Source organism: Prionailurus viverrinus, chromosome F2 (assembly GCF_022837055.1).
Source record: "Prionailurus viverrinus isolate Anna chromosome F2, UM_Priviv_1.0, whole genome shotgun sequence".
NCBI classification, from domain to species: domain Eukaryota; kingdom Metazoa; phylum Chordata; class Mammalia; order Carnivora; family Felidae; genus Prionailurus; species Prionailurus viverrinus.
Genome location: NC_062578.1, coordinates 6,615,685 through 6,628,972, shown reverse-complemented (window position 1 = coordinate 6,628,972; position 13,288 = coordinate 6,615,685). Strand labels below are relative to the sequence as shown.

At 41.2% G+C, this 13,288-nt stretch overlaps 1 protein-coding gene across 1 annotated transcript in view; it reads left to right on the top strand.

The window, feature by feature from the left end:
• Window positions 1-11,533: 11,533 nt before the first annotated feature.
• Window positions 11,534-13,288, top strand: part of TCEA1 (transcription elongation factor A1) — a 42,616-nt gene continuing 40,861 nt past the window's right edge. The window contains exon 1 of the mRNA XM_047842417.1: window positions 11,534-11,902. Coding sequence (XP_047698373.1) covers window positions 11,840-11,902 — 63 coding nt within the window. The 5' untranslated portion in view covers window positions 11,534-11,839. The remainder of the gene's footprint in view (window positions 11,903-13,288) is intronic.

Below are 13,288 nucleotides of genomic sequence, written 5' to 3'. Positions count from 1 at the left end.
AAACTCAGTTTGTGAGTTCAAGACCCACATTGGGCTCTGCACTGACAGTGCGGAGCCTGCTTAGGATTCTCTCTCTCTCTCTCTCTCTCTCTCTCTCTCTCTGCCACTCCTGCACTCTCTATCTAAATAAATAAATAAATAAACTTAAAAGTAATGACAATGCCAAGTGCCAAAGAGGATGCAGAGAACTCAGATCTCTCATATGTGGCTGGTTGGAATATAAAATATCATAGCCACTTTGAAAGTTAGGTAGTTTCTTTAAAATCCAAATAAAACAGACCGAGCAATTATAATCTTGGGCATTTATGCCAGAGAAAGGAAAGCTTATGTCCACACAAAAACCTGTACATGATTATTTATAGAAATTTTATTCAAGTCAAAAAGTAGAAACAAACAAAATTATGGTACATCCATACCATTGAATACTGCTTGCTAATAAAAAGGAATGAATTACTGATGTACACAACAACTCTGATCTGAATGGCAAAAAACAGCTAATCTCCAAAGGTCGTATCTGGTAGGATTTTATATAACTTTGTCAAAATGATAAAAGTGTAGAAATGGGAAACAGATTAGTGGCTGCTGGGGGTTAGAGATGGTTGGGGGAAAGTAATGGGTATGACTAAAAAGGGATATGAATGAGATCTTGGTGGTGATGGAATACTCTGTATCTTGATTGTGGTGGTAGTTACACAAATTAATACATGTGATAAACGACTGTGCACATAAGTGTCAATTTCTGGGTTTTGATACTGTATTATAATTATGAAAGATTAACCATTGGGGAAATTTGGTGAAGCATACATAGGACCTCTCTGTACTATCTTTACAATTTCTTTTCAATCTGTGAATGTTTCGAAAGTTTTTTTTTAATTAAAAAAAATGTTAATGTTTATTTTGAGAGAGAGAGACAGAGCAAGCAGGGGAAGGGCACAGAGAGAGAGAGAGAGAGAGAGAGAGAGAGAGAGAGAGAGAATCCCAAGCAACCTCCACACTGTTCGTGCAGAGCCGGATACAGGCCTGGAACTCATGAACAATACAATCGCTTAACTGACTGAGCCAACTAGGCACCCCTAATTTTATTTTATTTTAGAGAGTGAGGGAGAGGGGCAGAAGGAGAGAAGAGAGAGAGAGAGAGAGAGAGAGAGAGAGAGAGAGAGAGAGAGAATCTCAAGCAGGCTCCACACTCAGTGCGGAGCAGACATGAGACTCTATCCCACAACCCTGGGATCATGACCTGAGCCAAAATCAAGAGTCAGATGCTCAACTGACTGAGTCACCCAGGTGCCCAAAGTAAGTTTATTTTTTTAATGTATAATGGGAGGGATGATAGAAGTTGAAATATTCTATGGTTCTTTTATTTTCTGAGAATAGATAAGAAATATTCATTCCCATTAGATTAAGTATTCACAATGTAAAGCAACTAAAGCAAACAAACAAACAAACAAACAAACAAATGTATGTAAGTTCCAAACTAGTGGGGATTAGGAGGAAATAAAGCTTGATGTAAAAGATAAGAAAGGAGAAAAGACAAAATGTAGAACAGGAAGTTTCATGATATGATAGATACAAATCCAAAAATAATAGTAACTACGATTGTGAATAGACTAAATTTTGCCAGTAAAATGACAGAAGTTATGAGATTGGGCAAAAGAATGAGATGAAGCTATATTTTAATTACAAACGATTCTATTTAATTACAGAAAGATTGAAAGTAAAGGGATGGGAAAATGTAAGAAGCAAATATTACCAAAAACTAGGTTGGCTTATCCTAAATTAGTGTGATGGAAAATACATTTTAAGGCAACGAACACATGTTCCACGAAGACTTGTACATGGATATTCATAGCATTGTTATTCATAATAGCCAAAATGTGGAAAGAACCTAAATGTCCATAACTGATGAATGGATAAAGAAAATGGGGCATCCTTACAATAGGATAGTATTCAGCAATAAAGAGGAATGTTATGACATGGATGAATCCCGAAACCATAATGCTGAGTGAAAGACACCCGTTACAAATGACTTCATCTTATTTGATTTCTTTTATGTGAAAGACCAGAATAAACAAAGCTGTTTTTATTTTTGTTTATTTGCTTGACCAAGCTGTTTTTATTTTTTTATTTTTTATTTATTTATTTTTTCAACGTTTATTTATTTTTGGGACAGAGAGAGACAGAGCATGAACGGGGGAGGGGCAGAGAGAGAGGGAGACACAGAATCGGAAACAGGCTCCAGGCTCTGAGCCGTCAGCCCAGAGCCTGACGCGGGGCTCGAACTCCCAGACCGCGAGATCGTGACCTGGCTGAAGTCGGACGCTTAACCAACCGCACCACCCAGGCGCCCCAACCAAGCTGTTTTTAAAAATAGACATTAATGCAAAGGGTATTATTGGGGATAAAAATGATTACTACGTCAGGATAAGAGCGGTAATTCTCCAGGAAATATGCTAATCTTTAGCATGTATGTACCCAATATGGTCTTAAAGTAGGCAAAACAAAAATGATGGTGACATCAGTGAAAGAGGTGGGCAGAGAATTCCTAAGTCCTGTGCCTCCCCAGAAATAACAAAAAAACGTGGCAAAAATTGTCAGAATAAGCTTTATGGAACTCTGGAAAATAGTCAAAGGTTTATAATAACCAAGTGAATACTTTTTTTAATGTTTATTTGTTTATTTAAAGTTTACTTATTTTTGAGAGAGAGAGAGAGAGAGAGAGAGCAGGGGAAGGGCAGAGAGAGAGGGAGAGAGAAAGGATCCCAGGCAGGCTCCACACTGTCAGTACAAAGCCATATGTGGGGCTCGAACTCACAACAGTGATATCATGACCCGAGCTGAAATCAAGAGTTGGACACTTAACAAACTGAGCCACCTAGGTGCCCCAACGTTTATTTATTTTTGAGAGACAGACAGAAACAAAGCACAAATGGGGGAGGGGCAGAGAGCGGGGAGACACAAAATCTGAAGCAGGCTCCAGATTCTGAGCTGTCAGCACAGAGCCTGACGTGCAGCTCGAACACATGAAGCGTGAGATCATGACCTGAGTCAAAGTTGGAAGCTTCACTGACTGAGCCACCTAGGCTCCCCCAACCAAGTGAATACTTAAGAAAAAGTTGGGGTGCCTGAGTGGCTAAGTCGGTTAAACAACCGACTCTTCGTTTCAGCTCAGGTCGTGATTTAGCAGTTTGTGGGTTTGAGCCCTGCATCGGGCTCTGTGCCGACAGCTCAGAGCCTGGAGCCTGCTTCGGATTCTCTGTCTCCCTCTCTCTCTGTGCCCCTCCCCCACACGTGCTCTTTCTCTCTCTCTCTCTCTCAAAAATAAATAAACATTAAAAAAAATTAGAAAAGAAAAAAAAGTGGCTGAAACCAGTAAGAAAGTTTTGCATCATTTTAACTTACCCTTGCTTAATCCCCCACTCCCAGGTCTTGAAGATGGAAGTCCACACTCCCAATGTGAATTCCAGATTTCGGAGAAAGCAAACCAGATTTTGTTTTCAAAACATTGTGATTGACTCTTAGGTGACTCCTTGAAGGACTAACATAAAGGCCTTTTCCCTTCCTTCTTTCCTTCCTTCTCTAAGTCAGAACTCTCTCAGATTGGGGAAATAGCTACGTGGAGGATGTTGCTCAAAAAATATTTAAATGCAAATGAACCAGCCGCTAACACCTGGGGAAAAGGATATAAGTTGGGGCAAAAAATAGATACACTGAAAAGCCTGGGAAGAAAAAGCTAGGGAATGAATGAGATGTCCTGGGGAATAAAAGCTTGGAAAGCTTCCACGATTCTTGGAAATGTAGGAGGCCATGTGCACATATGGGCAGATGCATGCTTAAAAATACCTGAGAATGCTCTAAGCTCTCATCTCTGGCTGATCTTGATGCCCTGGGAAAGCAAGATGTGAAAATAAAGGCAAACTTGTAAGTTGCCCAACTGAATGTTAAAAGCATGCCCAACCCACACAGAGTCCAGATGCAAACACTGGGAGTTGTTGTTGTTTTGTCTCTAGGCATTGAAGGAAATCGCTGTTAAATCACTAGGTGGAGAGTAAGCTAACAGACTTAGTGACCACATATGATAATGAATTTAGTCTTTACTGAAAAGAGTTTAGAAAAGTCACTAAATCAAACACAACAACTAAACAACAGCAAAAACTGTAACCCTCAACAAACAGCAACAACTCTGATTTCCAAAGTTACACTGTAATATTCAATATGTTAAGTTTTCAACAGCAAACAAAGCATGCAAAGAAACATGAAATTCTAGCCCATTCACATATAAAATAAAAGAATATTAACAAAAACTGTCCCTGAAGAAGCTCAGACATTGGACTCACTAGAAAAAGACCTTAAGTTTTAAATATGCTCAAAGAACTAAAGTAAATAATGGACAAAGGATTAAGAACAATATGTCCATATCAATACAGAATATCAATAATAAAGAGATAAGAATTATAAAAAGTTACTGAATAGATATCTGGAGCTGAAAGAAAAATAATTGAGATGAAAATTCACTAGAGGGAATCTATAGCAGATTGGAGCAGTCAGAAGAATCAGCAGACTTGAAGTCAGGACAATTGAAGCTAGTCAGTCTGAGGAGCAGAAAAAGGAATGAAGAAAAAGGAACAGAACCTAAGAAATTTTGGAAAACCATCATGTACCAACATTCACATCATGGGGATCCTAGAAAGAGAAAAGAGTCCAAAAGAATACTTGAAGGAATAAATGGCAATTCCCTTTTCTTCTGACACACACCAAGTTTAATGGAAGACACGAATCCGCACATCCAAGAAGCTCAACGAACTCCAAGTAGAATAATCTCAAAAGATATATACATTCGGTGAACTGAAATTAAACTGTCATAAGACAGAATTTTGAGAGCATCAAAAATGACGCAACTCATCATGTCCAAGTTTCCTCAGTAAGATCAACAGCTAATTTCTCAACACATATTATGGAGGCCAGAAAGCAGTAGGATGTTATATTTAAAGTATTGAAAGAAAAAACGTCAACGAACAATTTTATATCTGGCAAAACCATCCTTCAAAAATGGAGAAATTAAGGGGTGCCTTGGTGGCTCTGTCGGTTAAGTGTCAGACTTCAGCTCAGGTCATGATCTCACAGTTCATGGATTTGATCCCTGCATCGGTCTCTGTGATGACAGCTCAGAGCCTGGACCATGCTTTGGGTTCTGTGTCTCCCTCTATCTCTGCCCCTCCCCCTACTCGTGCTCTGTCTGTCTCTCTCAAAAATGAATAATAAACATTGAAAAAAAATTTTTAATGGAGAAATTAAGACATTTGAAGAAATAAAAGCTAAGGGAGTTCACAGTGCTAGTAGACGTGCATTAAAGAAATGCTAAGGGAAGTTCTTCAGAATGAAATGAAAGGACACTAGACAGTAACTTGAAGCCATATGAAGAAATAAAAAAACACCAGTAAAGGTACTTACATAAATTAGTATAAACGCCAGTATTATTATATTTTTGGTTTGTGACTTCACTTTTTTTTTCTACATCATTTAAAAGACAAATACATGGGGCGCCTGGGTGGCTCAGTTGGTTAAGTGACTGACTTCAGCTCAGGTCATGATCTCGCAGTTTGTGAGTTCGAGCCCCGCGTTGGGCTCTGTGCTGACAGCTCAGAGCCTGAAGCCTACTTCAGATTCTGTGTCTCCCCCTCTCTCTACCCCTCCCCTGCTCACGCTCTGTGTCTCTCTGTCTCTCAATAATAAATAAGTGGTAAAGAAAAAAAAAAGACAAATGCATAAAATATTAATTATAAATGTAGGTTACTGGACACACATTTTGTAAATGTAACAACTGCGTAAAGGGGGAAGGACAGAGTTGTTTAGGAGTAAAACATTTGTATACTATTGAAGCTAAATTGGGATTATTAAAACTAGAATGCTATAATTTTAAAATCTTAATTGTGCTTTCAGAGACTATGAAGCTGGGGAGATCCTGGTCAGACCAAGGACATTGGATCTAATTGTCCTCCTAGCCCTTTGACTTTTCCCTGAAGTCCCTCAATAAAATGGGTTGATTAAAAGTTCATTGTAATCCCCAGAGTAACCACTAAGAAAATAACTTGAAATATGCAGAAAAGGAAGTGAGAATGGAGTAAAAATGGTATATTGAAAGAAATCAATCACGAAGGCCGTAACGGAGGAACTGAGGAACAAAAAAGATAAAAGAGAAAGGAAATAAGTGTGTCCTTACCAGTAATTTATCTTAAATGGATTCAGCTAGTTAATTAAAAGGCAGAGGTGGGTAAAATGGATTTTTAAAAAAGAGATACAACCATATGATATTTTATAGATCGCTTTACTTTAGATCCAAAGACATAAATAGGTTGAAAGTCAAATAATGGAAAGATGTTGCATGCAAGTTGCATAAGAGAATATTATGAACAATTGTACGTAAAAAATTCAGATAGTCTGGTAAAATGAACAAATTTCTTAGAAACATACACACTAAGGTGACATACATCTTACAAAGGTGACTCAAGAAGGTGTACAAACATACAAAGGTGACTCAAGAAGAAATAGAGAATCTGGACAAACTTATAAGTGATTGAAGGAGTAACCAAACGTCCCAACAAAGAAAAGCCCAGGGCCAGGTGGCTTCACTGGTGAATTCTACCAAACATTTAAAGATTTAACACTAATTTTTTTCAACTCTTTCAAAACAAAAGAGGATGGAACACTTCCTGATGCATCTATGAGGCTAATATTATCCAGATATCAAAGCCATTTAAAGACAACTACAGACCAATTTTCTTTATTAGTATAGATACAAACATCCTTGACAGAATACTAGCAAACACAATCCTGGAGTATATATATGTGTGTGCATATATATGTATATTTAAAAATATTTATTTATTTAAGTTATCTCTATACCTAACATGGGGCTCAAACTCATGACCCCAAGATCAAGAGTCCCACGCTCTTCCAAATGAGCCAGCCAGGCGCCCCCAATCCTGGAACATATTAAAAGGATTACACACAATGATCAAGTGAGATATATGTCAGGAATCCAAGAATGATTCAACATATGAAAATCACTCAGGGGCGCCTGGGTGGCTCGGTTGGTTAAGCGTCCGACTTCGGCTCAGGTCATGATCTCACGGTCCATGAGTTCGAGCCCCGCGTCGGGCTCTGTGCTGGCAGCTCAGAGCCTGGAGCCTGTTTCAGATTCTGTGTCTCCTTCTCTCTCTGCCCCTCCCCTGTTCATAATCTGTCTCTCTCTGTCTCAAAAATAAATAAACGTTAAAAAAAATTAAAAAAAAAAAGAAAATCACTCAGTATAATCCACTATATTAATACAATGAAGGAAGATTTTGACATAATCATCTCAACTGACACAGAAAAAGCACTAGACTAAATTTAACAACTATTCAAGAGAGAAATGCTCAACAAACTAGGAATAAGGAAACTCCCTTAGCATGATAAAGAGCATCTGTGAAAACCCCACAACTAACATCACACTTAATGGTGAAAGCTTTCCTTCTAAGATCAGGAATAGGAGAAGGATTTCTGCTTTCACTGTTCCATTCAACGTTGTATTGGAAGTTCTGTCAGATCAGTTAAGCAAGAAAAAGCATTAGGGGCACCTGGCTGGCTCAGTACAGCCTGAGACTCTTGATCTCAGGGTCACGAGTTTAAGCCTCAGGCTGGGGGTGGAGCCTACTTAAAATAAAGAAAAGAAAAAGAAACAAAAGGCATGAAAATTGGAAAGGAAGAAGTAAAAGTCTTTCCCAGATGAAATAATTTTACTATGTAGAAAATCCTAAAGAATCCCCCCCCCCCCCAAAAAAAATAGAGCTAAATATACTCAGCAAATTTGCGGGATACAAAATCAACACATAAAAATAAGTTGTATTTGTAAACACTAGCAATGAACAATTTGAAAAGGAAATGAAGAAAACAATTCCAGGGGCGCCTGGGTGGCTCAGTCAGTTAAGCGTCTGACTTTGGCTCAGGTCATGATCTCAGGGTTGGTAGGTTTGAGCTCTGAGTCTTGCTCTGTGCTGACAGTTCAGAGCCTACAGTCTGCTTGGTATTCTGTGTCTCCCTCCCTTTCTGCCCCTCCCCCCACTCATGCTCTGTCTCTCAAAAATAAATAAATATTAAAAAAGTTAAAAGAAAACAATTCCATTTTCAATAGCATTCAAAGGAATAAAATACCTAGGAATAAATTTAACTGAAGTAAAAGATTTGTACACTAAAACCCACGAAATATGGTGAAAAGAAATTAAAGTAGATCTAAATATGTGGAAAGACATTCCATTTCTTTGAAAGATTTTTTGTTTTTTAAGTAATCTTTACACCCAACATGGGGCCAGAACTCACAACCCTGAGATCAAGAGTCACATGGTCCACCAACTGAACCAACCAACTCCCAAGACATTCCATTTTTATGAATCGGAAGACTTAATCTGGTTTAAATGGCAATGGCAATCTTCACGGCCTTGGATTTGCCAATGGTTTCTTAGATATGACAATAAAAGTACAAACAACAAAATGAAACAGATAAATTGGACTTCGATAAAACTGAATAGATTTGTGCATCAAAGATCACTGTCAATACAACCCTCAGAATGGGAAACAATATTTGCAAATCATATCTGATGTCTAGTGTCGGAAAAATATAAAAAACTCTTAAAACTCAATAAAAGACAACCTGATTAAACATTGAGTCAAGGATTTGAGTTAGACATTTCTCCAGATGTACAAATGACCAACAAGCACAGTAAAATATGCTTAGCACAGTTAGTCATCAGGGAAGGGCAAGTTCAAATCCACTTGGCACGCACTAGGATGGTTAGAATAAAAAGCATGTACAAAAACAAGTGGATGTGGAGAGACTGGAACCCTAGTACATTTCTGATGGGAATGCAAAATGGTGCAGCTGCTGTGGCAAACAGATGGCAATTTCTTAAAATTAAATAATTACCCTAAGACCTAGCAACCCACTCCCAGGTACATATTGAAAAGAATTCAGAATTTTGTATATGAATATTCATAGCAGCGCTATCACAAGAGTCAAAATGTGGAATGGTGCAAGGTAAGTGGAAACGATGCACATGTACATCAATGAATGAAGGAAATAAAATGTGGTTTAGCCATATAATGTGATATTATTCAGCCATACAATGGAATGAAATAGCTGCACCATAAATAAACCTTGAAAACATTACGCTAAGTGATAGAGGCCAGTCACAAGAAGTCCCATATTGTATAATTTCATTTATATGAAAGGATCAGAATATTCGAGTCCATCGAGATAGAAAACAGGTTAGCGGTTGCCAAGAGTTGGGACAGGGAAATCAGGAATGACTGTTTGAAGGGTACAGGGTTTCTTTTAGAGGTGATGACATTTTCGGAAACCTTTTTGGAACCAGTGGTGATGGCTGTACAACGTCGTGATTGCACTAAATGGTACTGAATTGCACATTTTAAATGAGTTAAAACGGTACATTTTATGTTGGTGAAGTCATTTGTATATAGGGAGACACAAAATGTGGGCCGCCCCTGCCTAAGTCACAAATCAAAGTCAGCGTGCCCTTCATGGAAACACCTGTCAAGGAAACCTAGCCTACACCGATCACAATCTTCCAACTCAGCTTTAGCTAGCCTACCTTACTTAGCCTGGAAAACAGGACCTGTTATGTTTATAAGGAAATCTCGTACCTCTTAGTCAATCAGGACGTGTTCCCTCTTTGCCTCTTCAATGCTCTGTAAATCTCGCTCTTGTCCCAGATCCCTGGGGATCTGTGCTCCACTGCTTGTAAGGCAGTCTAGTCCCCCCATCGGTGGATTATTTTCTCTAGGGTAAAGGATAGCAAGCTCATTACTAAATTGTTCTAGTTTTGTCATTTGACAATATTGTGTTTGTTTTACCGCAGTAAAGACAAACTGATTCTTTGGGGAAAAACAAAAATCACAGTTATTAAAGTAAATGTACAGGGATGCCTGGCTGGCTCAGTCGGTTAAGTGTCCAACTTCAGCTCAGGTCATGATGTTGCCGTTTGTGAGTTCGAGCCCTGCATCAGGCTCTGTGCTGACAGCTCAGAGCCTGGAGCCTGCTTCGGATTCTGTCTCCCTCTCTCTCTGCCCCTCCCCTGCTCGTGCTCTGTCTCACTCTCTCAAAAATAAATAAAACATAAAAAAAAAATTTTTAAGTAAACGTACAAATCCGCAATCATAAATGAAGATTTTTATACATTCATGAATAGACTACAACAAAGTGAGATATAAATATTTGAACATTAATATTAAGTTGTGGCTAATGAGCCTATATGGCACCTCCTATCTGCTATTATAGAATACAAATTCTGTTTCAGGACACATAGCATATTTATAAAAATGGACAAATCTTAACAAATACCTTAGAACCAGTTACTTCCCAGTCATATAGTTTCATTACAATGTAAGATGGGAATCAATAATAGGAAGATAATTTAAAAATGAAATGAAATACATGAAATCAACAGAAGGGGGAAAAGTCAAATGCCTCTTCTCCCCCAAATAACTGAGCTAGAAGTAGGAAAAAAAAAAAATCTGTCATGTTAGTATAGAAAAAGCATTACTAGGGGCGCCTGGGTGGTGCAGTCGGTTAAGCGTCCGACTTCAGCCAGGTCACGATCTCGTGGTCCGTGAGTTCGAGCCCCGGGTCAGGCTCTGAGCTGATGGCTCAGAGCCTGGAGCCTGTTTCGGATTCTGTGTCTCCCTCTCTCTCTGCCCCTCCCCCGTTCATGCTCTGTCTCTCTCTGTCCCAAAAATAAATAAAAAAACGTTGAGAAAAAAAAAATTAAAAAAAAAAAAGAAAAAAAGAAAAAGCATTACTAGGTGGTGCATTTTGATAGTTAAATCTGGTGTGGGGATATGTCTGCAAGTAGCATGAGTTGGTAGTAAAACGTGTAATTGGGCAAAGACCTACTGAAGGAGCCTATGCTCTCCAGTATTAGTAACATAGGCATTTCAATTTTCTACGTTGGCTTTGTGTCGTTAGTCACAACCCTTAAATTAAGGATGTCAACTTCCTCACTGATCTTTGGAAGCAGTTGAGATGCCTCATTTCTTTTTTGAGAACGTTTCTGTCAAGTATCATTCAACTCCACTCAAATACTGTGTTCGACATTCTGAGTCTGAAAACAAGCCGGACTGGGTCTCGGTGCTTCGGCAGCTTACAAACGAGCTGACTTTTAAAAAGGGGACGCTTAAAAAGATCAAGTCCGTATTTTACGAGACTATTTAGGGAAACTGGGCGGGGCTCTGCTTTTCACGGTAGCCGCCTCTCACGGAAAAAAGGGTCGGGCTCCGACCGCCTTTAAAAACCGCCAACGTTCCGTCCCCCACGCCCGCCGCAGTTCAAAGCCCCGCGGGTCTCCGCAGGCTCTCAAGCTCCCCCCCCGCGCCGTGGTTGGGCCGGAAGCGCACGCGCGGCAAAACCCGGCCCCGCCTCCTGCAGGCTTTTACAACCGCCTGGCGGGAAGCTCTCCCGCCCAGTTTGCGCCTCTCCTCATTGACGGCGCCTCGGTCGACGCCCGTCTGGCGGGAGCCTCGGCGCGCGGGTTCCCAGCGATCCGCCGTCGATTGGCAGTGCCTGAGCGGCGCGCGCGGAGCTCGACTGGCGCTGCCTGCGGAGGCGGAGTCGCTGTCTCGGCCGCCGCCGCCACCGCCGCCGCGGGCTTGGTTTGCGAGGAAGGGCCTAGGCCCGGGCCTGTCGTGGGGGGCTCGCCGCGCGCCTGGGCTCGCGTCCCGCCGCCCCCTCGGCCCCAGCTTCGCCCACTTCCGGACCCAGACGGGCTGGGCGCGGGGAAGACCTGCCGAAGCCATGGAGGACGAGGTGGTGCGCATTGCCAAGAAGATGGACAAGATGGTGCAGAAGAAGAACGCGGTGAGCGCGGAGGGCGACGCGGGCCGGGAGGGAGGCCGGGCGGCTGGCGGGAGCCGGACGTGGCGGGCCTGGGGCCGGGCCCTCGGGGGCTCCCGGCCCGCCCCCGCCGGCCCTTCCCGCGGGGGAAGGCGGCGTGGACCGTGCCGGCTTCCTGGGGCAGGCGGCGGGGCCCCGCGCCGCCGGCGTTAGCACCCGTTCGGGGTACTTCCAAGTCACTTCGTTGTGAGTACAGAGGAGTAAACCTGACCGAGGGTAGATTTACTCGCCAGTTACTTCGCTCATTTAGTTTAAGAATCGAGGAGTGTAGAGAGCCCTTCACAGTTTGGGAGGATTCGTTCCCTTTTCCGCGATCGCTGGCTAACAACTAAAAATAACATCGCATGGAGGTTTGTGAGACGTTCTGGACCTCAAGCGGATGAGTTACAATTCCTGTATCTTAGTTTTTAGAAGAATGCTAACCATGCGCTTGATGTATCTCCACCACGCTACAGGTTTGTTTAGCAATCAAAAACGCAGGGCATGCTAGCGTCTTTGGCAAGTTGCTAAATGTGTTTTTCAAAAGTGGATCTTGTTAGGTGGTAGTGTGTAAAAGAGCTGTGATTAAAACGCACGCCCTCGGGGGTACTGACTGGTCGATGGATTTGGACAGCTGTCACTGCTGAGTACTCTTAAGTGGTTTACAGTTAATACCGGTGGCGTTATCTTGTTAATCAAAGTGTGTATGTATGTGAACACGTTGTGGTTTGTGTGAAGTCTTCCAGTTTGGCATTTTTTTGTCCACCACTGTGTGTACTTTCAGTCCTCTGATGCAGTGTCACCTGTTTTCAGCTAAAACTCCATGATTGTCTTCGCCTGAATTTATTCCACCCTGCTCGGTACATTTTCAGCATCCGTGTATCTGAAATAACTTACTCCCGTCTACGAATTAAATTCCCTGTCAAACTAATGTGAAGGAGAAAGAGGGTGCTCTGATTTGTACAGCACTTTGGAATTACAAAGCATCTGTGCAAAATTCTCTACAGACCCACGACACAGCTACGGTGTACCCATTTTGCAGAGTAAGAAACTGAGTCAGAGAGATTAAGTAGTTCGCCCACTTAAATTAAGTACTGAGCAATTTGGATTAAGCTAGGACCCAGGTTTTCTACTGGACAGCATGCATGAGCAGAAAATAGTGTTAAACGCTGAATTTTTTAAGACTTTGTATATAGTCTCTTCCTCTTTTTTTAACAGGTGCATTGCCTGGCATGTAATTTCATACCCCGTTAATCTGTATTTGCAATTTTGGCCTTTTAAAATATTTCCTGTTTGTTTTCTGTTCCAGACATTAACCTTTACCGTTTAGTTTTCTCATTGATACGGCCCTTTCATTTCCCCACTGCAAGT